This window comes from Centroberyx affinis, unplaced genomic scaffold, assembly GCF_046629955.1.
Source record: "Centroberyx affinis isolate AG114_WGS23_722 - 3 ecotype Tasmania unplaced genomic scaffold, CSIRO-AGI_Caff_v1 ptg001205l_1, whole genome shotgun sequence".
NCBI classification, from domain to species: domain Eukaryota; kingdom Metazoa; phylum Chordata; class Actinopteri; order Beryciformes; family Berycidae; genus Centroberyx; species Centroberyx affinis.
The window spans coordinates 196342-223036 of NW_027279723.1; the positions used below are offsets into that span (position 1 = coordinate 196342).

The window sequence follows — 26695 nt, forward strand, 5'->3', positions numbered from 1 at the left end:
TGTCAAAACAAATGCATGTTTGTCGTATTTGAGAGTCACGCATGAGGGCACGCACCACCTGAAATCTGAAACAACATGGACGACACTGCCGTTACGTAGACGTGCCTCTGTCCAGGATTGGCTGAACGAAGAGGAACCGAAACCACTGGCCAATTCAGGTGTTTTTGTTGTTGGGGGATTTAGATAGGTCACGGTTCCTACAGTGCCATCAAACTAATGGATTATAAAATAATGGATGGATTGTCACTGTCAACAATCAGAGTTGCCCAGCAAGTTGCCCTGTATCACTGCCGTCATTTAGTTTCAGAAGAGACTTTTCATGTGGCCTGACTCAGTGCCCCACTTCAACAACAGGCCAAGGGGAAACACAGGCTACTGTGTAGCGCATTCTCCCCTGGATACAGGTGTGTCCTTGTCCACCCAGACTTCCCCCATTAACTGCGATCCTGCAGGGCAACTCATTTCCTGTTGGGGAAGGAAGTGGGAAGGAGGGCAGGGCGCCGAGCCAGCAGGGGTGATGATGATGTCACAGGAAAAGAAAGATGGGATTGTTGCAGAGGAAGTGGAGCAAGTAGGGCAAATGAGTGAGCAGGCAGCACTCATACACATGCACACACACACACGCGCACACACACACACAGGCGAGCTAACAATGGATAGATAACAATGAATGCTGTGTAAGGTGCATGTTTGCATGTCCATGGTTCTGTGTCCCACACCCAGTCTGTGACTTCTTCCACTGATCACACTGCAAGATGATAAGTTCTGTGTGTGTGTGTGTGTGTGTGTGTGTGTGTGTGTGTGCCTGCACCCTGCCTCCCCTCCTGTACTTCCTGAGATGAGAAGCTATAGCGTGACAGCATGGACTAGACTAGTTATCTATATATAGACACATAATATGGGTTACACATGGCCACATGTGAGAGTTTTCCACATAGACAATATAAGAGGGCAAATTGACAGACAGCCGACAAAGAGTCTTTGTTGCCGGGGGTGACACGCACCAAATTAACTGGACAGATCAGAGGACATTATGCCTCCTGGGCACTAGTGTCGGGCCCATTCAAATAGAGACGGCATATTCTCCTAATACTGCTTTTCAATTAGGTTATTTAATCATGAGGATTCTAATTTCGCAACAGATTATACTGTAATCCACTGTCTCCCTTTCTCATGTTTTTACTTTTTACAAATTACAGCTATCTTACAGCAATAACTATGTTAATGGACCTTATTCCCAAGGTGGCCATTTTAAACTTATGTTGCACTGGGAAAATCTTAAGAATCCATAGAGATATAGGTTCACATTTTAAAGGTATATCTTTGGCCCACTATAGCTAGGAATCTAGCCTAGGTAGCTAGTTAGTAGCTAACTATTTGAAGTCTTTATTTATGAGTTGAAGTATATGCCAATCTTCTAGGTAGAGTTTCCCACCCTGAGTGTGATGTAAATTCAAAATTGCCACCATGAGAATAAGGTCTATATCTATGTTCTCTGTCTATATCTATATCTATATCTATGATCTACAGATCTGCATTGTGGGCATGTTTGCTTGAATGTGTGTCCACCAAACATTTTGGATGCACTATTCTCCTGCCCCTGGGCTACCTGATGTTGCGAGATTATAAAACCAATTCTAATTTAGGATTACAATCACAGCTGTACACCATACCATAAAGCTGTGATTGTAATCCTAAATTAGAATTAGTTTTATAATCTCGCAACATCAGGTAGCCTAGGGGCAGGAGAATAGTGCATCCAAAATGTTTAGTGGACACACATTCAAACAAACATGTCCACAATGCAGATCCGTAGGACATAGATATAGAAACACGTCACAGTGACAAGATAGAGACTAGATCAATGATTGAAGGTGCACATTCCACTCAGTCTTGTGTTGCATGACGAGATAGCATCCAGATAAACATGTGACACATTACTTATGCGGTGAAACACGGTGAGGAAAATCAATGTGATAATCTGGCCGTGACCTCTGATTCACAGAACAAATGGATACACTCCCTCACTCACCGCTGGTCTGTATAATAATGGCTGGATCCTGGCAGGGTTATTGATCAGAAACATCCAACAGCATCTTAATCTGGTTTTAGAACAAGATAAGGCCTTAGCGGTGACCCTGACCATTATTCTAAGACAGAGAGCTATCCCAGGAGCCAGCTGACTGATGGTTAGCTCCAAATCCAAACCTCAGTGGGTAGGTGCATTAGTATTGATCAGTGCAAAGAAGCAGCTACTTCCATCCATGCACATTGTGCTGCATGAGCTCCTCAATTGTTCAATCCAAAATCACTTCAACTGCATCAATGTTGAATTTCAAAGAGCAGGGCGTAGATCATCCACTAGCTGTGGTTAAACATGTTTGAAGATAAGAGGTCAATGGGGAAAAATCAACAATACAAACATAAAACTCGTCTAAATCTCTAACAATTACCAGAAAATGGCCAACTGCAAAGTAGGGCTGGGCAATAATTCAATATTATCATTTACTGTCTTTTAGTGGAATCATATTGTGGTAATATGGTGATTTGGGGATATTGTGACACACATAACAAGCAAACTATATTTAAAAATTGAGGTATGAAACATTTTATGGAATATTATTTGAAAATTTCAATACTGTTTGACATCACACCTAACATTACCATTCAGTTCAATGGGATGAACATGAATTTTATTACTTAAATTACTTGATATATTACTTGATATATATCGATATTTTTAAAAAAACACGATTATTGTGATATTGATTTCAACCATATCGCCAAGCCCTACTGTAAAGATGCCTTCAGTCGATCTAATACTTGAACACATGCTTCACCTCATTGCACAGAAGACATGTAAAACAACCACACAACCACTTGTATTTGGAATTCATGGGACTGGCTATTTTTGGAGCTGCTTCCCTGAATTCACTGTCAGCTGGACAATGTTGGAATCCTCAGCTTAAATCATTCATGACCACTCTTTGCTTTACACATGTGGGCACTTGTAAACACCTCCTAACAGTGTTCAACCCAAACAACAGTGAGTCCATTCAGAGTACTAAATGCCTATAAACTTGAAAGTGCCTCTTGGCCACATGACTAACACCTGAATAAGAAAATAAGTGATTCACTGTGTGTGTATCCAGGCTAAAAGATGACTACCCCATAGGAACTCAGCTGGAGTTCCCCTTCATCTCTGACTAGGGAACAGCTTACCTGCCCCCTTTTTGGGCCTTAGCCAGTGTTGGGGACATTGCTGAACTGACCCTCAACCATCTTGTACAGGCAACTTCGCCCTTCTCCACTCACTCACAGCGGAGTCTGGTTGTGATTACAAGGAGCTGATCTCCACTCCTCAGTGGGATTCTCCACGGTCCGTGCCGTGAGCTCCCCGCTCTGGAAAAACCACACATGGTGGGAATTATGGAATAACGCTGTGTCAGGAATGTTCCCACGATGGCCAGTGGGATCTGATGGAGGTCCCATTGGCTGGCTGGCTGCCGGCCGGTGGGGTTTATGGGTAATATAACACATACACACACGGAGAGGTACATGATAAAATGCCTCTCGCGTTGTTCCACATTTGGACCTGATGAACTCCTTCTTGTCTTGGGATCAAAATGTTCCGCTTGTGTCAAAGCATTTGAATAAGCGGGCACTGGTTTAATTTATCTGGAGAAAAAAAAAATCACTTTGTAGCTACAACTCACGAACCTCTGTGTCATTAGCACAGCTTGCTCACAGCTGATCAGCTTAAAGACAGAAATCTGACTTCTCTCTCTCTCACTGATTTCGTTTCAATAAGCTCTCGACAGTGATCGGTCGCAGCAGTGGGGAGGTCAAGCTGGCTGACCACGGATTCGCCAGTGACCCCCGGTGCCCCAAAGCCGGCCACGCTGCCAAACTCGGCGGCTGATCTTGATTCGTTCGCCGAGCAGAGTTGCCTGTGTGGCACGTGGGCCGAATAATCAGGAATCACTAGAGAGTGAAGATCAGCAGAGCGGAGAGAGAGATTAGCCAGCTACTCAGCCACTAACTCAACCCAGCGCGGCCCAGAGACTCGGTCAGTAGAGGCTTGGGCTGACTCACAGAGCTGCCAGGGTATTAGTCAATGAGATTTGGCGAGGGGGAGCCACACACACACACACAAAAACGCAGAGCTATTTCGTGAGATTAAGCCGGCAGGTCTGAGTGACTGTCAAGGGATTCTCTCACAAAAATGTGTCAGTCTACTTTCACCGTGGCGGGCATGGCGGTGCCTCGCTCAGATCTCAAACACGCCTCGCTTTCACTCAGATTCTCCCTCTTACAGGTCACTGCTGGCTGAAACTCTAGATGGCTTCAATGTCCTATATGAACCCTGTTTAAACAAAAAAGAGCAGCCTGCCAACATCAGCCTGTACAGTAAATGTGGAGCTCTAGCCCACAGCCAAGTGTTGTGAAAGAGTGCGACTTGCAGACATTGGCAGAGGACACAAGGAAAGCTGAGAATGACCTCAGCGTTTCCAAGCCGTCGTTTTTCAGATGACATCAGCTGCACTGGAGAACATTTTACTGGTTCTCATAAACCTCTCTCCTGTCCTTTCCCCTCCCTCTACATCCCACCCGTCTTTCCTGTCACTATCTCACTTCTTTTTCCTTCTTCCTCTCGCTCTCTCCCTCTTCACAGGTGTTCCTCCACTTCCCTAGTCTTCTTGGCAGCCGGCTCGCTGGTGGAGCGGAGGTTAGCCGGCGGCCTTGCTAGTGGCGCGGCGCTGTGCGGTGACCCTCCGCGGCTCTTGGCTCGGATCGCAATGGGCAGCGTGACAAGCGGAGGCTGCTTTCCAAGCCCTCTTGTTCTCTTCCATGAGGTTTCGCCGCACACTTAAGTACCGCCTGGAAAGCATAGCTACTTTCTAACAGATGTGAGTTGGGGTAAATTTCGTGGTACGAGTGAGTGCGTAGTCAAAGATCAGAGGGGGGAAAAGTAGGCTACACTGCATATTTAATGGCAAAACAAGTCTTTTTGGTCCTAGTTTTTGGTGCAGTGCCGGTCCGTGGCTTGAACTGAAGGGAAAGCAAACACACATTTGAAGCAGTTTGGAACATTTAGAAAATGTGGGGGTGCGCCTGTCTTCGCCTTCAATGTATGAAAGGGTGTAGCTCTATCCCTTTTGGAGCTACAACTCAAGAGCATGACAACTTAAAATCCAGTCCACGCTCAGGTCTGGAATCCATTTTCTATGCTTGGCCAGAAACTTGTTTGTTCCAGTGATTCAGACACACGCTACTGCAATCATAACCGCACACACAAACACGACACCCCAAACACAATGCAAAAGAGACAACAGGGAAGAACACTGTAATCACTGTGACTGCTTGTTCTAACCCCACACTGTCGCTGATACCATCTTCTAACGCCGCTGTGCAAGTGGTATGTTCACGGGATGAAAACAAAATCCTCGGTGGATTTGAGTGGAATGTAACCCGGAGGTCAGTGGGGAGACAACAACAGTACAAACATAAACTCGTCTAAACAGGGGTCATCTAAAGAGGGAAGGGCAAGAGGGAGGCATTTCACAGCAGGGTGAGCGGAAACACTGCAGTACACGCTGTCTCTCTCTCTTTCTCTGTCTGTCTCTCTCTCAAACCATCTACTGGTGATGATGATGGACTGTCAAGAGTTACCAGAGTCTGCAAAAAGGCAAAAAACACACATCAACAAACACTCACTCACACACACAGTGTTACAGCTCCATGAGAACCAGCTGAACTCTGATCAGAGAGGAGACAGGAACTGCTGCTGATGTATATCCCAGCTGGAATGAGGGACTGGACTTGTTGATGACATCACAGAGGTCATGCGGGGTCAAACGTCAATGTGGAGAGACGGGGAGAAGAGCGAAGCCTCCAAGCTGAACTGGTGAAACTGGAAACAGTGGCGTATTTGAGGCCATAGCTTTACCCCTATAAATACATACAGAGAGGCGCGGCTATGCGGGAAAAACACATACTTCTCCCCTGCTTGTAGATTTCAGACATACCCACATAATTAAATCATCTGCGAACCAAATCTAAAAATCTATTTGCTATTTTTGTCAGCCTCTCATGATGTTAGCCATGCTGACTTTTGCATATTTGTCTGTCTCCATTGTAAACAGGCTGTAAAGTGGTAAAAATGTATAACTTTTTAATGCTTGCAGCCATAAGACACTGAAACCCGCTTGGCCTGTATTTCTTTCAACCTCATAAATTGCTTTTACTGAATAGTAATCCAATGTCAATCCCTTGCAGCAGCAATTTTGTGCCCTCCTAGTAAGCATTCAGTTTAATTCAATTAAGGGATGCAAAATGGTGCACATGAAAGCAACCCAGAGGTCAGGAAATAAATCCACTCCATTTCCACTTCTCTGTACAGCTCATACATCACTCCGAGTCAATAACGCATATTTTCCATACTGCAGTCATGGCAGCCAGACAGCAGATGTATATTTCCTCTGAGTTAGCACTTTGTGTGCTCTTACTGGCCCTCCGAAGCACTCCTACTCGCCTTAAGCATTTTGTGTTCTCTCCACGTCAAAGAGCCATTAGCCACGCTGAGGCTGTCCATCTCCCCAGACAGGCCGTCCCATCCATCAGCTCGTCCCGTGATTGTCATGGTGGGGCTTTAACGGGAATTTCCAGTGAAGTACGTAGGAAGGCGGAGTAGAGAGAGACACAACACCATAAATCAACTCCTTCTCTCCACCCGCCGCACTCTCCTCGCCGATATCTGATGCGGCTGCTGGAATTCCAGCCGAGAATTCCCACTGGGATGAGATTCCCATTTCCAACTTTGGATGCTAAGATCGGTTTCAGGGTGATCACTCAAGTGTGTGTCTGTGTATGCGTGTGTGGGATGAGGATAGGTGTGCAAAAAACCCACATTAAATTCAATAACCGGAGTTGAGCAGCAAGTCAAATTTCAGTGAGAACACAATAGCTCAGTACACCTCTACAGAGCATCAAAGCGCCTCAAGGTTTTGTGGCGGGCGTAAGAGCTGAATGCATGATTAACTGTGTCTCTAAGTGACAGAGAAAAAAAAAAGCATCAAGGCAGAATGTTTCACAAAAGCCCCAAATTTTCCAGGGCCCCCATTTCCTGTCACATGGTCTATTATGTCAACACAGATTGACCCCCTACAACAGTGAATGGAGCAGACCATCTGTAATACAGTAAGGGGCGGTGAGGGGTGGGAGGGAGGAGGGGGGTAAGGGGGGGGTGACTGTACACCAACAGTGAGAATCAGCCACCTGCCATTGTCAAAGTCACATTGATTAATAGCTGCCTAAGCTGCTTAGACAAACTGTGCAGTGAGAGAGGTAGCAACAAAGGGAGAATTAATGGGGGAGTCAAAAAAGAATGAACAATACAACAGGCAGAACGAGCATTATGGCAGATAAGATACAATATATGAAAACAGGTCATGGAAGGAGTGGTGTGAAGACAAAGAGACAAAGTAATGTGTTGCTACTAACAGACCGATGAAGTTAGAGTGGCAAATGAGGCGGAGAATGTGTGCAACATGGCAATAGAAATAACATTGTTAAAGGAAAAATCCACTCAAAACCACTTCAACACTGTTTACAAAACAGCTAATGGTGATGTATTTGTTGTATTTCTGTGTCTATTTTGTTGATTGGTGGTGTATTTTTTTTTATTTTGCAGATAACTGGCCAAACATAGACGACCTGACGTCACATACAGATATTTGCAACTGCGCAACTACATCAGGATTTGGTGTCAGTCCCTCAGAATCAAACAGCAAGGGCTTCTTTCTAGACTCACCATTTTGCACCAGCATTCAACAATCATACAGGGAGAAATCCCTTGGAGAAGAGGCAGAGAGACCAATTTCTCCACTGACAGCAGCCTCAATAGACCAGAATGCACTGCAGTCACAAGACATGTTGTGTTTTGAGTAAAGGGCGTGACCCTCATTTTTTCTCAACTGGAAAAACTCTCATCGGCTATCACTAATGCTCTCTCCATCTACATGTACAACCTACAGCTGGATGCAACAAGTTCACACCCCTTCTCTGGGGGTTGTCAAAAGGCATTCTGGGAAATATAGGAAATCATTAGCTGAAGTAGAAGTAGACGAGGCAGGTTGAGGGAAAGCGGGTACATCAAAAAAGTATATTATAACAGTTCATCACAAAATAACACCTGGTCATCATGACTTGATGATATCCAACAGTGTAAGAGTATCAAAGGGTGGATGTTTCCTTTAAGAGTGTAATTCCCACCTGGACTGACCCGTACTAAAAATGTATGTACTCATGACACTGTGGAGTGCTCCGGGAGAAAGTGCTCACCCGATGGCACAGATTTGAGAACGAACATGGCAAAGAGATCCAATTGTAGGTCGATGCTTTACGTTTGTATCTTTGTTCATCTCTGGCTAGCGGTGTGTGTGTGTGCGCAGCGCTCGTTACATCGCTTGAGTGCACCTGCTCCACGAGGACCCAGATGTATCGCCCTCAAAGGAGAGGAGGGTGCCCTCCTTCTGCCTGCTCCAATCAACGGTGCAGCCAGACAGAAGAGGCTGCCTCCTCTGCACGCCTGGGACAGGCTGACGACATGACACACCTTCGTTCAGTAACTCACACAAACGTGGAAGGTGTAGTGATATGAAGTAGATAACCGAGGCATAAGAGAGTAAAAGTGAGAGTGTGTGTACTGAACATGACATTTTTTTCCCCAAGCTGTGTAGCCCTATATACCCTTTCTCCTGCCAAAGAACGGAAATCAATCACCACACCATGAATGACTGCTTCTGGATCTTAAACAATTGATTTTCCTGCCACAGAGGGGATTGATATAAGTTTGTAAGTATGTATGGAAAGGCCAACAGGGAGGGCAAGCCGCTCTCTAGGCCAACAGAGAGGTTTTGCAGGCGGGCCGGCGAGCCATTTGTCTTTGTTTCCAAATGGCAGGGGCAGCTGCCACCAAAGGTCAGCAAAATGTTACCAGAACAAGGCCCTATAGAAGCGGGGACCACGTGTCTGTGAAGGGGGGGGGGGGTATAAGACACACCCAGGTGGAGTGACATACACACTTTCTCTCTCTTTCCTCACACACAACACACCCACGGCGTGGCATCTCGCCTGGCATCGAGAAGTTGGCTCAAGTCGGGCCGCCCTGCCGCCGCACCCCTCTGCCCCTTCCTGTTTCCCTCCAGCCCCCGTCCCGAGCCAAGGCACCTCCTATCACTAGGGCAGCCGTATCCGGTTACGCTCTCCCCTCCGGCTCCCCATCATGGTGCGTTGAAGGCTGTTTGAAGTGCCATCCTCCCCCTGCCCTCCACCCACCCACCCACCCACCCCCTGGCTGTAACAGAACCTGGGTAAACTTACACCGCCGCCCGCCCCCTCTCCCATCTCTGGATCTTTTGTGCGGGGAGGTCTTATGCCCAGGGACATGGGTGGATGGATGGGTGGGAGTGAGTGACTGGCTGACTGACAGGCAGACCAGCACACAGACACACTAACACACACATTACACACAAAGAACAGCCTCCAACATCTCCCTTCTGCACCGCACGTACTGTACATCTCTCTCGGGATCGCTCCTCAAGCCCAAAATCTCTTTGACAACTGTTTTTCTCATCTAATCAGCTGCATCCTGCGCAAATAAAGCATACAAGAAAAGGATGAAAGGGACCAGAGGGATGGGACGGGGAAGAAGGGAGAAGAGGGTTTTTTCCCCCCCACTCTCTTGGCAAAACAAGACAGAGTGGATGAATGGGAAAACCATGTATCTGGTTATGTATTTTTGTTGTATGCTGCAATTTCCTCCCAAAACATACTCTCTCTCTCTCCCTTGGTTCCCTTTCCACAGCCTCGGGAAACAAAGGCAACACTGAAATCCCTTACATGTGCTCTGAAGCAGGGGCAGTGAGATGACACGCTCGCTTCTGGCATGTGTTTTACCTCCGTTAGTGGAAACTTAACCCATGACTGAGCTTTTTATAACTGAGCTGTATACCATGCTGCCTGAATGCACAGTGAGTGAATGGTTGTGTGTATATTTGAGGATGATATTGTATGTCTTGTCTTGTACATTGCTGTTTATTGTTGCTGCATCACATGTGTCAGCATATCCAGAGTTACTTATTAAATTGTTGATGCGTCTGCGCCAACGCCAATGAGACAAATTCTTGCTCATGTATTCTTCCTGGAGAATAAACTGATATTAATTTTCTCAGGCAGCTGTACTCACTGAGCATAACTTATGATGAGGCTGTAACCGCGATGATAATAATCCTGTTTACATTGTTTCAACTTGTGGCTTCTCTTGGAATCTCGTCACAGGCCAAAAATAGGCTCATTCAAAAAAGTTGCCCAACACTTCAAACACAACGCTTAATTGTTAATTAAGTTCTTAAGAAATGCATTCTTCAGGGAACGCAGCAGCAGAGGAAACTGAGCTACAGCAACAATGTCCAAGGGAACAAAAACAATCTATCATTGGGTTTTCCAGATGTTCTCGGGACATCACTTGCGATCCGTCCTCCTTCCTGTTCTGTGTTTCTGGCGAGACAATAAATGAAATCTGACTCCTAACCTCGCAAAAAAACAACAACAACATAACAAGCTCAAGGCATCTGTGTGAAGGGGATCGACCAGAAGGCTAGTCGTTATTTTCAACCCATTAACTGCACTGTAAGCGAATGAGTCGCATTGTTGCCGTCTCCATGCCTATAATAGTGTGCTCCCAGGCTTTGTGGATGCAAATCAAGTCTGCCTCAAGGATACAGGCGGTCTATTATAATGTCAATGTGGCGCATGCAGGCCTGGCCAAGTGGCCTCTTGGTATCTTTAAGCAGCTTTTTGTGCACATTTTATGTTTTCAAAAGTAGCAGTTTTCAGGTTTAATCCCAGGATTTTAACACTTCTTTCACCCACACCCACTGCAGATGAACACCATTAAAAAACCAGCATCAGCAGTGCAAATAACACACACACAGGGCGTTTACAGAGTGAAAACCTGGGCCCATATGGTAGCCAGACAGTGGCATGGTGTGTTGCCCCTCTGCAAATGACCTTTGAACCCCACGGTCAATGAAGGGTCATTATCCTTACAGTGTGAATGTAGTGTGTCTGAAGCTGAGGGGGGGAAAAAGGGGAGCCTCACCTTAGTATTGGGCTAGTTCCAGTAACTTACAGTCGTATGGTTGTTTGGGAACCTCGTGTGTTTTTGCCAGTAAAGCCGCAGCACAGTGTAAATAGATTATAGAGCCTTAACTTTTCCGCCAGGCTCCGCCGAGGCGTCAAAAACGTAAACCTCTTAGCGTCTGAACCACATAATACTACAAATGTGGCTTTGTCTTGCGTGTTGTTACTTAAGGGGACACCGGTATTAAAGTGGGGATAGCCACTGGTCAAATTGGTCACATTTATCTAATCTGCGCCGGCGTCATTCAACAATGGGAACTGAAACACGGTTATTGAGCTACAATGTAGCAGGTAGGGAGCAGTGAGATTAACCAAAGTCGTAATAACCTACATTGGCACGTATCAAATAGGTTAATAAAGAGCTATAAACTGTGCAATTTCATAAATCCACCGGCGTGATATAAACATCCAGTGTGACAAAACCATCGGCCATTACCAGCAGCTGATAGCCTCCTCCCGCTAAACAGGGTGGAGACTAAAACATCTCCCGTTCTGTTCAATTAGATGCAGAAGGAAAAAGGGAGGTTGAAAAAGAAAATACAGCAGCTGTGCACGACCGAGCCGGAGGGCTTCGTTTAGGCAAGGTAACTAAAAATGAAAAACACCACAATAGGGTCATATTCAATTGTCACTCTCCAGAAATCTGCGGCTCTTTTCCCAGTCGGCCCAAACGCTGCACACCCTGTTTCTCCCCAAGAAAGGGATTGTTCAATGGCCGCATAGGAGGGGGGATAGACAAAACCCCATTCAAACAGCCTGCCAAGCCCGTCACACTATTTAAAACAGTCAGCAGCAGCATTAGCAGTGTTTACATTTGAATGTCTTGTTTTGTAAATGCACACTGGTCCATGTCTTTTTTAAAGTCTTATCCTAGTCAACATATCCACTCCCTTTCTCCGTTTCCCTTTCTTCCAACGAGGAGGACACACAACCCAGGATGGGCTGCCACTGTATGGCACAATAACTTGACAGTTATTCATGATTTACCTTTTCAAATTCTGAATGTGATCATTTTAAGGGAATAAGGAATAAGGTGAAGGTGTTAAAACAGCCGTCAATAGTAAGGAAAAATCCACTTACAGTGAATTGGGATTCACAACGAGGGTCCTCTCCTGTGTTTTCCAATGGGAGCGAGTATCAGCCCTCAAGGAAAAAGAAAGAAAACCCTAATGATAGGTGGAATTTATATTTTAAAAAAATCTACAAAAACCTGTCCGTTGTCCTCATGTTTTCACACGTCGCCTCGTCTACACACAGTCCCATTCCCTTTCCCATTCTTCTCTCCCGGAGCTGCTGAGAGGAGACACGCTGCGCGTCTCCGTCGTTTCCTGTCCAGCCCAGAACCCACGCTGCCTTCAGTTACTGTCGGAAACATCACAATTACGAGTTGACCGCACATTAGCGACCCAACAAAGCGGTAGATATGACAGGGAAAGTGGTAATTTTCTGATACTTGAACTGCCAAGATGACACGTTTTAGCTCAATTGTTGGCTAATCAACTAATTAAAACATCATTTGCATGCCCAATATCTATTTTTTCCTCTTTATTCTGCAGTTGCGGCGCAAAGTAGCTCTGTAGTGTTTGATTTATAAGAGAAAACAACAGCTACTGAAAACCTACTTTTGTCATTGCGTCCATTTTGTTGTCATTTCTTTCCAAAAGCACGTGAATGCGCGATAAATCATCTTTACTGCTTATGAACTCGAAACTAGGATCTTACGAGGAGCCCTGAAGGCAGCATCAGCCTCCGCTAGTCAAAGTCCCAGTGAATGAGTAAGCAACCACACTATAGCACTGCATCGCCTCATGCTGATCATGACCCAGTGCCACCACCACCAGACAAAAGGGACATGTTCCAGATTAGGAGATTACTGCACGTGATCCATATGGATATACATGCATTACTAGCCAGTTAATCCTCCTCATCTATTTTCTGAGTTAGAATTAAAGACTACATTTTGGTAATCCCTACTTCATAATCCGTGAATGTGTCACCATATGTAGTCACACAAAGTAAAAAAAAAAAAGATCTACTCTTGTATGGCCATAGGTTATCATAAAATCACAGAAAATGGCACTGAAGCAACAGCAAGTGTCAAGTAAAATGTCCACAATAGGATGCTGCTAATGATAACACAATGTTGCAGTTGAGACCAGTTTGTGTTGAATTGCTATTTTCACCGTTGGCTACAGTTGGACAGATGATAGCAACAGGCTGATCATTACAAGATGCTGTTCTGCCATCTAGCGGGTATACAAAGATATTGCAGTCTAATCTCATTGTGCAGATAAAGAGTTATGGTTTCACTTCTTGGCACTGTTGTAGATTCAAGACTTTTGACTTGCTACCAGCCTACAGTCTCCCCAATCCAAGCCTTGACCATTTTTAACTCTTATTGATCTGGGGAAGGTTTGCTCAGCTCACGTTTTTTTTTTTTTTCCCCCCCAGCATTACTCTGCTGCAGATACATACATTCATACCTGGGAGTGTGGGAACTGTTCAGTACTCATTTACTCTTTCCTTACTAGTACACTGTATGTATCACAGTATAATAATGAGTTGTTTATCACATACCGTTCATTTACTCTTTATTTATGTCACATATGAGAGTTTTTCTTTATTTTGGGATGCAAGTGGAAGAGGTACAAAATAATAAAGGCATGACGTTTGCATAGTAATTAACATAGACTGCATTATCCTCATTACATTAACAACAAAGGTCCTTCAAGATGTCATAAGATTAATTGTGAATAAGAAAGATAAGAAAATGAAAGAAAAGAAGGAAAAAAGGAAGAGTAACTTCAACATACACTCTTGTATTCATTCACATTCACTTTTTGTATTCTCATAATTTGACACAATGTACTGTCCTCATACTGTGTGTAAGCATGTACTATTAAACTCTGTATGTTTTTACACTATTTCCACCATGGCCAATTCCTGTACATTCATCAAAACAAGCAGGAGGTTCCAAAATACTGCATTTCCTAGCCTCCCACACCTCAACAGTTGTACTTACATCATAAGCATAGATTTACATTGACGCTGTGGTGGCATCCTGTACTTTCGACATTAATAAACACAGATCCAAATAGAGTAAGTGTCCAACTTTGCTCAACAAGTACAATTAATAGTAGAGAACTTTATTTTGGAGGAACTGTGTGTTTAGTGGAGAAAGCCCCAAATTTTACACACAAGAGGAGTCGTACGAAAAGTTTTTGGCCCATCTGCATGGCCTTAAAGCATCGCCCCAAGACTATACTGATCCAAAGGTGAGGCATGGCGCCAGAATTCATCTATATAAGTAATAACAACCTTTGTGCTAACTACTGTATATAGAGCTGCATAAATTACACCTAAGTTATTAAAGGTCACACACTTCTGGGAGCGAAACCTCAGAAGAGGAGGCGGGTGCTGCCACAGGATGTTTTTTTCCCTCAGAGGCAGGGCGCGATGTGGGTGTTGCTCAGTCAGAGGCAGAACGAGGAGAAGGAGCATTACAAGTGAAGGCATGGCTGAATGAAACCAGAACAGATGGCATTACGAGATGGTCTGTAGAATTGTTGCAGGGGCATGTAGTTTTAGGTGATGAGGATAAACCTGTGTTTGGTTTCCTTAGCTTAAAAATCTGGAGGCATCATCGTACGGGTCGTCTCAACGCGAGAGGTCAAGATGAGCATCGGCTGGATTTCCCTGCTCCTCCTGGGCGTCGGCTTTTCTCACAGCGAGCTTCTGGGCACCTGCAGCTGCCCTGGTAAGTCCTGGATTTTCTTGCAACACATAAATCCACTTTTAGAATAGAATAGAATAGATCTTTATTGTCATTATATTTTGTTGGCTGTGAAAAGTGAAGTGAAAATCATCAAGACAGCAAAGACAATTTACTGCGCATACACGTTTAGAGACTGAAGCGTACTCAATGAAGATTGTGGTTAACCCTCCTTACCAGGAGTGCAGCAAAGGCGCAGTTCAGATTTGCAGTTTAACAATTGCTGTTGAGGTAAATGCCACCCATTTTGCCCCAGGACAGTTCAGTCAATATCTGTGAACTTGCACCACCCTTTCCTAAAGCTACAAATCAGACCTTGGACCCTTGATTTTGTGATGTGACTGGGTTTTAAAATCAGAAGCTGCTCCACTGACAATGAACAGGGCGCTGACTTTGTGGAGCCATAAAATGCTAAATTGAGTTATCCCACCAGAATAAAGTTCATATTACTGCTAACAGGCATGAACCAGAATTTAAACCTCATTTAGGTGCAAGAACTCAAAAAATCTTATGGGTCAACAAAGTCACTGCCCCATTCACTGTCTATAGTGCCAGTAACATCACAAATTCAAAGGTTAGTTATCCAGTTTCTAGTCCTGGGGCAAATGAATGACATACAGTATGTGATGTTTTAAAATGGGTGGCATTCCACTTTGACATGGCACACGATGCAGAAAGTGATTCAGTTTGATACCAATCCATGTAACAAACAGCAGCTCATCACATAAACCACAGCCACAGTGGCGTGCAGAGGAGGTGATACTGACTCAAGTATGCCACTTACATGTCAAATTTCTGCGTTTCATGTGAAATCTGAGGCTAGCTAAAACAGCGAAAACGTGCCTAGACGTGGTGTTGTGGAACAGTTTCCGTGTGTGGGTGGAGTTACTGTGAAATGACAAGTTTCAGAGTCTAAATTTCAGTTAGGGAAATTAAATGCAAATAAGAGATTGTGTCAGTCTCGGCAGGACTCGCTGTAAGACACCATTTCCTTTGCAAAGGTGGTTGCTGCTTGTTACAGATAAAGACACCGGCATCCTGATTTGATGGTGGTTTGCTTCATCAACAAAAAAAAAATTATATTCAAAAATGCTGAGATATAGAAAAACAGTAACCTCTCTGCTTAGGAGGCAGCACAGCAGCACTGATAATGTTTCTGTATTTCAAAGTTTTAATTAAGGCACATTGGCAGTTTGCAAAGGTAGAAATAATTAATTAGATTTAGACACGGTACTGTAATTGAGTAGCTTTTTTGTGTCAGTAATTTAACTTTTACTTTTACTTAAGCACGTTTTTACTGAAGCATTGTACTTAACTACATTTTAAATCACAGCCATTATACAGTACATATTTTGTAAGCTCTCCATAAGCATCAGAACCTGGACCATCGTAACTTGACAAATTGTGGAGCCATTCACTGAGAGAAGAGTAAAACTTTGTGCATTTTATTTTGTAATTTACAAATTTTCAAATTAAATGAATCTAGTTTGAACTCTGTCCTCTCATCCTTTAAGAATTGCATGGAAAAGACCACATGCAACAATGTTATTTCTTCTTAAAAGTAACTTTTTTAATTAGCTACTTTTTACTTTTACTAGCAGATTTTTACACCAGTACTTTTACTTCTACTTAAGTAAAATATCAGCAAAGTAACAGTATTCTACTAGAGTAGGACATTCTAGTGCTCTTTCCACCCCTGCCAGTTTGTTTTGTAAGCCTTAACAATCCATCGTACCTAATCAGAGATCTTGGACTGATGATTGTGTCCTGAAAGGCTTTTCTACTTTTTCTTGGGTTGCGCCACAAGAAATTCAGAAAGCAAGATCTATCAGAATGTACATCATTCTGATGTACAGACATCAGAACGTACTCAAAATGACAACCTGTGTCATTATTACATTTTTCTCTCCAGACCAGCTGAATCTCATCTACATCCCAGTCGGTGGCTGCGTGTTTCTGCCGTGCCCAAACCCGGAGAACGCTGACGACGTGACCTTTAGACTTTTCCTGGGCCAAGAACTGATCGCCAGCCACGACGTCCAGAACAACACGACCAAGTCTGCAGAAAAGACTGTTATCAAGGAGGGTGTGGAGCTGCACAGGGACACCGAGGACAAATCGGTGAAGTTCGTCCTCACCGGAGTGACCACCAGCAGCTTCGGGAACTACAGCTGCGAGGCCACCGTCACCTACCCCCCGCCCCTCCGCAAAGAACTCAACGCATCGTTTATCCTGGTGCTTTTGGAAGGTAAATTTTCCTGAGAGATGCTGAGGTTTAAATGCACAGACAAGGACACACCTATGCTCAAGTAGTTCAGGGCTCCCTCGCTTGTACTGTACATCTGCCTGAATATTTGTTTTCCCAGGACAACAGTACAAGTGCAATGCAGAGTGCAATGAACCCACATGTCACCCCCCTCTCTGGATTTGGATTGTGTTGTTTGCAGCCCTCAGCGTCTACGGAGTGATCGTCACCGTCATTGCCTGTGTCAGCTGGGTAAGACAGATAGACAGTGTGTGAGCGTTGTCTTCTTCACATGGAGTCTTTTTTGAGTTGGACACATAGAGAATACATGTGTGGGACTTGGAAGTAGTCCCAAGTAGTAGTAGTACTAGTAGGAAACACACCAACTGGATACACACATTGCCCCTGCTAGATTTCCATTCAAACTATATATTTTTTCACACTGCCATTGCTCCCCATGTGTCTTACAGCTCAAGCTGAGGAGGGCAGAGTCCCAGAGTGACTACATGAACACCAAACCCAGAGCACCCAAGGGCCACAGGAAGAAGAAAGGGGTCCATAACCTTGTACCACGACACTTCTGACTCCCATTCCTCATCTATTTGGAGCTCCGGCACACCGTTCCCCCCCCACGGGCCGTTTGGACTTGCCCTAACAGATTCAAAGAATGGGTATAAAAAAAGAAGGGGAATCCCTCTGAAGAGCTGACTCTGAACCGTCGTCTTTGGAAAGCGGAGCATCGGTTTGTGTATCAAAGGAGGGTTTGATTAGTTTCGTTCCCCGTTCAGTACAAGTAGCACAGTTCCTCTTACAGGAATGGTTGTAAATAATAAAAAAAAAAAAGTCTTTGTTTACTTAACTTCTTCTCTCTCGCTCTTCCTGTCTCACTCTCCCACTCACAACTCACACACTCACACAGAGAGAACTGTAGATGGAACCCCTAGCTTTGTGGTCTCAGCAGAAACAGACGGTGGTGTCTGATTCGGGGACTTAACCACATTCACAGCTGTGATTCATTCACCCTGTGAGTAATTCTGACATAATATGGGTCAGAGTGACCAACCCGCTTCAAAATGCAAAAATGCAATCATGCTACTTTACGTTTCCACACAGAATAGTGTCATTTTATCCGAATTTTATTCTCAACCTCCCTTCAACGACTTATCACAGCACTGACGTCGTCACATCTCCTACTTTTCCACTTTGCCCACATATTTCTGAGAAAAAAGCTACTTCAGTGGCACTTCTCAGAAGGTTATCACTGAGGTTGAGACGAAGATAGACAGTGAGATGACGCCAAGCGCTTCAAACAATAACAATCTGCAACGTTTCCTGTCTTGCTCCTTGAACTTTTTTTGTCCCCATGCTTTTTGCAGATGTGATCTGGCTGCCTCAGCGGGGCTCCACCTTTACCTTGCTCACCTTGCAGTTTCTATGCGGATATTGCAAGCGCACAGACAGAGGCTGGTTTTATTGGTTTCATTCAGTAGCATGGTCTGACTCATCAACTATCAAAAGCATAAGCAAGATTCACATACGTTTTGTTTGTAGGTCAGGTATTATCAAACACCGATAAAATAAATTGTCACTGATGAGAAATTCAAATTTAAAGACCTTTTATTGAGGCCACATCAAACATCTCCACTGCTCAATTTTACACGAATATACCACATATTCAATTTAACATATTCCCACATTCAAGACATGAATGTACTATGTGCATCTGTGTTCATCTGCACTTTGCTCCTTTATATACAGATGAATGACATAGTTTTAAGGACATAAGAATACGTCCCTATTTCATGAGTACAACCTGGAATTTAAAAAGATTTCCAGAGGATCCTTCTAACTTCAGAAGTCTTAAAATGGAAATCCGTAAGCAAAATGGCACCACACAGCCCGTGTGTTTCTGATCACTGCACAGGCTGAGACTGCTGAACCAGGTTTAGTTCCTGACACTCATTTAACACTCTGACCCCGTCCTCGAGATCCCAGTCAGTCCGTTTTAGGCTCTGCGTCCGCTCCCTGGTGTTCTGGAAAGATCCGCCTCCTGAGGACCGCCACCCTCTCCTCCTCGGACACGGACTCCAGCTCCTGCTCTGTTACCTGGGGAACGGAGAGAGGGATATTAGGATATGTAGCGTGAGGCTCGGTATCACTGAGAATTGACTTCACAGTGTCACTGATACTGGTTCCAATACTTCAAATAGAATACTGTTAATAAAACGATACTTTGACTCTTTTCTTTGCCGATTGAAAGAAAAGTTTACTATGTGACAGAATAAATTATTTTCTATGTGACTTTGTTCTATGTGAATTTGTTCATAAAAAAGAATCAGACTATGCTGCTCCATTGTAAAGCTTTATGATACCTTTTGAAGCCTTAAAAGTGAGGAGTGATGGAAGAGAGGATTAAAAATATTTTAATATGAAATGTAAAAAGCCTTTATTATAAATGGCTACATATTAAAAATGTTTTAATATTTAGCCATTATAATAAAGGCTTTTTACATTTTTGTACCTGCAGACGGAGTGCCGTGGTTTTTCTTTTTCTCATTTGTTTCTATGTGACTAGCAAGGAATATCCCTAGTATATTTTTTAAGGTATTGTATCCACCAACCACTGAGCACCTGTTTTTTGCCGTGTTCTACCTCAGATCCAAGAAGCGCTCCTTCCTCATTCTTTTTTCATAATACTGACAAGCTTCTATGGAAATTTATGCTTTTCATTCCAGCTGACATTTTGGAGGGAAAATGTATTACTATTTACGTAATGCTAAATTATCTATATAATGTGGCTCCACAAACAGCAAGGTCTTTACATGTGGCTGAAGGGAGATTTTTAGACTATTAGAAGTTAACTGAAGTGGGTGAAACATTATAATTATAACGGTATTGGTTATTCTGTCAGATGTGAGAATTTCTCAAAATTACTCTGCATGTAGATTTGATCTCATTTTACTAAGATAACAGACTGTTGCTTTACAGATGACTGTGCCCTTTAGGATCTGAGAATGAGAATGACATTTAAAGACATTAAAGAGCAACAGAAAAGAAGTGAGAAGCTTTTAGAAGAAGACTCTAGTAACTACAGGCTCTTGACAAAAGAAAAGCCTATTCTGTGATCTGGAGCGGCCTGAGTCTCACCAGGACAGGAGTGTATCCCAGGATCTTCAGATGGCGAATCTTGACAGCCAGCAGACCACGGGGATGGGACGTCCCGTAACAGAAAGCGGATTGGGGTACGCAGATTACTGCAATTCTAGGACATCAGGAAAAGACAAAACGTTTCTCAGCTTTAAAAGGTCAACATTTGAATTTAGGCATGTCAGGAGGAATCTAGAGGTTTGCTTAGATGAACGTCACTGGGAGAAAAAAACAACTATAGAGACACATATGGCCTTATTTTCACTATGACTTATTCAAAACAACACTGTATGCAACTCTATATGCGGAGCGCTTTGTGTCATTTACTTTGCTTTGTGCTCCTGAGCAGGTTATTATAGTTTGGGATTTTTCATTACTTTTCAATTTATATTTCAATTTCAGTTTTAGTTTTTTTTTTAGTTTTAGTTATTTTTCAGTGTGTTTTTACTATCTTCTTCTTCTGTTTTTTAACAAATGTTGAGTTTTAGTTCAGTTTTTTAGTTTCAGTTCTTGTTATTTTACTGGTCAGAAATGTCCTAATAACGTCCTGAAAAGGAGCTGATTTATAACTGTTAATGTTTTGTAATTGTAAATTATGTAATAATTACAGGTAAAATGAAGAAAGATTTCCGTTGGTTGAGTTCCTGATAATTTGTTTAAATTAAAATTAAATGATGTAGTATAGGTAGATTTGATAGGCAAGGCAAGGCAGATTTGATAACTGTTAATCTTTTGTGGAAAGATCTGCAAAATTATAAAGTAATTATTGAAACAATGAGAGAATAAGAGAGATGAATGTGTATATTTAGTATATAATATACATGTTGATTTATAGACTCCCTGTGACAAATCTGACAAAGAAAAGCATTTCAAATGGAGCACTAACAGGAAAACTTCAAATGGACACAAGTCCATAAAACAGTTGGGCATAGACTAGATAGTTTTAGTTCAGTTTTAACTTTTTCACAAAGTCTCGTTTTATTTTTATTTCAGTTTCAGTTTCCTTGCTCCTCATTAAAAGCACATCCCTCTGAAACTGTTGTAACTTCAATTACTGTCCAAGCTTGAACCTCAAAATGAGTTCAAAACTGGATGCAAACTAAACAATGAAACCACTGCCACTGTTACCCCTGTGGTATTAAAAAGCAGTCCTGCTCTTTGGAGCACTATTCTGTGCACAAAGCAGTTCTTTATATAACAGTGTGCAGACGTACTGCACATGCTCCAACTGTTGCAGGTGTACTGCAGATGTATGAGCAGATGTTTGATGTTCAACAAAATCTTGTGACATCTGCCAAAGCCCTACATTGTTTTAAACAGAAAGACCCAACATCCTCTGGACCAGCTTAGACAGCATCAAACTTCCCCCTCCTGACTATAGAAAGAAATTTGTGGCCATGAAAAACATTCTGGCTAGTGATGTTCTCGACTACAACCCAGTGTGGATGTGTCGATGTTTTACCTTTGACTGCTCTCTGCTGGAGAAGACTCTTCTCCTGCTGGGCTGCTCCCTTTAGTCACTGGCAGGGGTTTGGTTATCACACCATCTGAGAGTCCACACACACACACACACACACACACACACGTCTGTCTGCTACCATCTTAGTCTCAAAACTAGCAGGAATTGTGCTTCGGAGCCATTTTCAAAATCACTATAAATGCTTAGTGTAGGATCAATGGGAAAAGGCACGAAATGCAGACATAATGAATCAATTGTAAAACAAACAGTTTTAGTATACAGGTAAAAATGGAGAAAGAGGGGCAGAGACATGCGACAGATTGAGCTGAACATCAACTGATCACATGCACCCGCTGTGTCACAGACCACCAGAATTTTTGTGCCTTGGATTCCCTTGCCTCCCTCCATGATTCGGTCTTTACCTGTGAGGTAGAAGTTCTCCACCACCACCGCTTCCTGCAGTGTCCCGTCTGCCCCGTCCCCCAGCGCGTCCTGCAGGGCCCGTGAGAGCCTGGGGTGGACGGACCGGTTGCAGGGAGCGGGATCTCCCAGGACAGACGGGGGGACGGTCAGGGGCCGAGGGAGGGGAGGGCGGTCCAGACGGAGACACAAGTCCACTGTCTGAAACATTCTCTCCTGGCTGCGGAGAAGCTTTGGTACTGGATAGAGATGCAAAAATTAAATATGAATTAGGTGTGTTTCCCTCAGCTGGGCTAAACGTGTGTATATGTGTGTGTGTGTGTGTAGTGTCTGACTTGTAGGGCTGAGCTGCTCCAGTATACTGCTCTGCAGGAGATGCTCCAGTGGTGCAGCCGGGAAGTGGCCCAGCAGACATAGACAGTAAACCGCCTTCAGCACTGCAGGAGCAGACATCTTGGACAGGTAGGAGTCCAGAGCCTGGCTGAGATTGTCCAGGAACCTGAAGCCGCAAGGTCAAACCCAACAAATAAATCAAGCCTGGCAATCAACATCATCCTTCATCTACATTTTTAAAATGGATTTATATGGTTGTCTGCAAAGATATGCGCATCTCTTTTTCGTCTTCGTTGGGAGTCCATCCATATTTGAGCAGATTCTGATGATTCCCGTCCATACTATTTGTCACAGTTCCAAAGCAGTAAGTACTGTAAAACTGTAATACAGTGTGGCTAAATTCAGCTCAGCTTAGAAGCGGCTTTCCCAAAAGCATCTTAGCACTAGGATAATCCTTTTATTATACAGTAATCAATGATGGATGATCTCAGTTGGTTAATTAAGATGCTTTTTGGATATCCAAACCACATAGCTAACTGGGAAAAAAACACAAGAAATATGATTCCCATTCAAACCGATTATCTTCAGAGCATCACTAAAGTAAATCTTATTATTTATATTTGTCCGGTAATTTGTTATATTTGATCTGTCATGTTAGCAGTGTCGACTTTTACATATTTGGCTGTCCTCCACTGTCAACAGACTGTAAAATGGTGAGAGTTAATAATTGTGTAATGGAAGCAGGCATAAAGAGAGACTGGTAGCATCTCTAGTGAGTCAGTTGTACCCAACATGTATCTACATGGCCTGTGAATATCTATGAGGAATATATGAGAGACAGAAGAGCGACCTACTGCTGCCTGTGGTCTTGCAGGTCATAGTTGAGAAAGGAGTAGGCCTTGAGGACACAGAGCAGTTCCCAGAGTGTCAGAGTGTCTGAGTTCGCCATCGCCCTCCCAGCAAAGGCCTCCATTAAGGCCGTGGGACAGAAGGCCAGCTGCTCAAACACAGACAGGAAGAGGACCACCTGGAACACATAGAAGAAAGAGTTAGGACCGCGGGGGTGAAGGGGAACAGCCGAGAGCGAAGATATGAGCCGGATTAAGTTAGAGGCTTTCAAACAAGACAGTTACTAGTAAGTGTGAGCATGTATTTGTTGTGTTTAAGCAGGTGTAGTTACAGTAAATGATATCCAGTTATGTTTGAGTGTGTATGTGTGTACACAGCACCTGCTTGGTGCTCCATATGTCCATCGTGGAGGCAATGTTGTCCGAAATGGTTGTGAGCAGATCCAAGTCTCTGTAAAGCAGCTCCTTACAGGCCCTCAGGACCATAAATATTCTGTTAAAGGGGATTCCATGGATATTCTCTACCAGGGAGGACGACATGTGGAGATGGAAGAAAAGAGGGAGAGTGGGTTGATAAGAATTTTAAATGAAAATCCTAATGTCTTTTTTTTTGTACTTATTTTTATCAAAGGTTTGACATTGGAGGTTTGTTGGAGGATAAATGCTCCCTTTCTTTAAAAAATAACCTCGATAACAGGATGTTTCCCAGTGAGAAGAGGTTTTACCTGTGATCTTCTTACTGCAGATGTCCAGCAGTGGCTTGGAGTAGAAGCCCATGGTGGCCATGATGGAGATCATGTGCTGGGAGTTGGGAAGGCTGAACTGGTCCGTCATGGATAAAGCCTTTCTCTGAAGGGGGTGCACAAGTAGGATGTCAGTATGCAGTGAATGCAGCTACTGGCAAAAATGCAGGTCATTTTTGGGGTACAAACATGCAAACAATATTACTATGGGTCAGATTATATCAAGCAAAATAGACCTACGGCCAAGCGAACACAGCTGACTATTTTTTAGCAAAGGTGAGATTGCCCTCTCTGATTGTTTTTTTAGTGTTTAATGGTTGTAAACTATAGGAGAGCTGAGAGAGAAATACAGGGGCACTGCAACAGAAGCAAAGACAAGCTGGCAGCATACAATGGCCTTGAAGCACAAAATGTGCTGTATCAATCCAACTTTTGACTGCTTAATTGCAGACAGTGAACCACTTGGCACAGGCACCAACCTCTAGTTTCTTTTTGAGGACCAGTGGGGCGTCTTTGCCCACTAGACGCATCATGGTCTGCAGAGCCATTACATTCTTGATACTCGGAAGACGGGCATCCACTATCAGCCTAGGATATAAGAACAATAAACATTATTGTAAATAGATCTGAAAATGACAGGATCTGAAAATAAATGGCCTCAGTTTTGGCTGGACTACATGACATGTGGATGGCTCTGAAATGTGTTAAATGTGTTTTTTTAGACAAATATGAGTAGTGAAGTTGATGCCTATGTATGAATTTCTTTCCAAAGCCTTTGCCTCTCCATCAAGGCAAAGGGCGCCTACTTTAAAGAATCTAAAATATAAGATAGTTTTATAATATAAGTTTTTTTTGGTCATTGCATAATTCAATTTATGTTATTTCATAGTTTTGATGTCTTTACTATTATTCTAAAATGTGGAAAATAGTAAAAATTGTGGTGTGTCCAAACTTTTGATGGTTAGTGTACACATATATGATGAAGACCTGATTTTGGCTAAAACATGCACACCATTTGATGAACCTCACCTCATGCCCTCCTTCAGTGCGTTGACGTTGGGGCTGCTGTCCATGTGGTCCAGACAGGAGGCCAGGATGGACAGACACTTCTCATCAAACTTATTCATTTTCTCCTGTAAGTGGACAAAACGCACATTTACACAAGAAGCAGACACATTACACAAAGAGAACCTAATTTTCCTGTAAGCAGGAAAAACAAACTTTTACAAGTCTGACAACACACAACATTTGATTGGCTATCTACCACTTGACCTGTGACTGCCTACCTGGCAGGTTCGGAGGAAAACCTGGACCACGAGGCTGCGTTGGGGCACACCCAGTTTGACCATGGCCAGGAGGGAGTAGGTCAGGTCCTTGGACCGCATGTTCCCCGCACCCTTCATAGCCATCTGCAGCAGCTTGTCAAATTCGGGGTGCTCGAACATCAGCTGCAGCTCGTAGCGCAGCTGCTCCTCTGACATCTTCTTGGTGGTGCCCCACATGTGCATCAGGCAGTTGCTGATCTGCAGATTTGTGGGCAAGTACTGAGTGGTCAAGTCTAACACATCGGTAGGGGAGCCGCACCCCTCCAGCTTGTTATAGAAAGGGATTCTCTTCAGTGTCTGCTCCGAGACAGTCTCTGTAGGCTGGATCTTAGTGGGGAATGACGATTGCGATGGCTGAGCAGAGAGACGCCCCTTCTCTTCCAGCCCCTCAGTGTGAATCTTACCCTGAAAGTAGTATCTTACTGGACTCACAAGATTCCCTGCCAGCAGGGTCTGGCTCTGTCTGGTGCTCCAAATGTGTGATAATGGCTGATCAGGGGAAGAAGCGTCTCTGACTGATGTCATGACCTGGAGGCCGCGCGGTTGCCATAGTGACCTGCGGCAGGAGAAGCGCAAGGCCCTCCTCATGACCTCTTCTGTCACCCAGACTGACATAGTTCCCTGATAATTCAGAAGCTACTGAAAGAGGGGTGTAGGAACTGAAAAATAGAAACAAGATACTAGGACTTACTACTGTAGTCCAACACTTTCAGACATGTTAAGTCCTGGTGTACAGCAAATAGTCTTTACTTCCACTAGTGACAAAGATGACAGGAATTTGGAAAATGATAGAGATGGAGTCCAAGTAATGACAACTTTCAGTCAGTTAAAACTGTCTGGCTTCACTCCTACGACTTCCAGTATACATTCTCGGGCGCGATACATTATTTTTTAGTAATGACATGAGATACTTCTGAGCTGCAAGGTCAAAAAAACACCACCTTCCTTCAAATCCAGCCAAACTGGCTAGCTAGCTAACGCTAGCTAAGTTGCTACTTTATTACTCTAACCTTGTAGAAATGGATATCATTCTCCCAAAGGAACACATGGCCGTTACTGGGTCATGTAAGATCTCGCAGAAAACGGCGTATAAGACATAAACCTTCTATATTACCCTGTGTAACGTTAATTAATCCAGTTCATTTTAGCATATTCCACGCCACTCGGTGTGTGCGCTGCCATTTTAGGTCCCCCTCGA

The 26695-nt window shown here is 43.7% G+C and overlaps 3 protein-coding genes across 4 annotated transcripts in view; 1 reads left to right on the forward strand and 2 right to left on the reverse strand.

Moving 5' to 3' along the window:
• The window catches only part of raph1b (Ras association (RalGDS/AF-6) and pleckstrin homology domains 1b), a 46958-nt gene extending 34494 nt beyond the window's left edge, over positions 1–12464 (reverse strand). Inside the window, exon 1 of the mRNA XM_071524583.1 lies at positions 12286–12464. The gene's annotated coding sequence lies outside the window, so the exon portion shown is untranslated. The remainder of the gene's footprint in view (positions 1–12285) is intronic.
• Positions 12465–14692: 2228 nt separating this feature from the next.
• On the forward strand, positions 14693–17825 carry LOC139648447 (T-cell-specific surface glycoprotein CD28). Its single transcript, XM_071524577.1, has 4 exons — positions 14693–14962; positions 16890–17225; positions 17344–17474; positions 17693–17825. Exons 1-4 carry the CDS (start codon positions 14881–14883, stop codon positions 17804–17806), a joined length of 663 nt encoding a protein of 220 aa, XP_071380678.1. The 5' UTR covers positions 14693–14880; the 3' UTR covers positions 17807–17825.
• Positions 17826–19191: 1366 nt separating this feature from the next.
• fastkd2 (FAST kinase domains 2) lies at positions 19192–26664 on the reverse strand. Of its 2 annotated transcripts, XM_071524576.1 has the most exons (12): positions 26612–26646; positions 25459–26156; positions 25202–25305; positions 24652–24760; positions 24155–24278; positions 23811–23950; positions 23436–23608; positions 22584–22747; positions 22251–22487; positions 21832–21916; positions 20370–20484; positions 19192–19328 (listed from the first exon to the last, which is right to left on the reverse strand). In XM_071524576.1, exons 2-12 carry the CDS (start codon positions 26110–26112, stop codon positions 19218–19220), a joined length of 2016 nt encoding a protein of 671 aa, XP_071380677.1. In that variant the 5' UTR covers positions 26113–26156; positions 26612–26646; the 3' UTR covers positions 19192–19217. The 2 variants fall into 2 exon arrangements, with proteins under 2 accessions (XP_071380677.1, XP_071380676.1); XM_071524575.1 differs by having other exon boundaries at positions 25459–26664.
• Between the last annotated feature and the right edge of the window lie 31 nt (positions 26665–26695).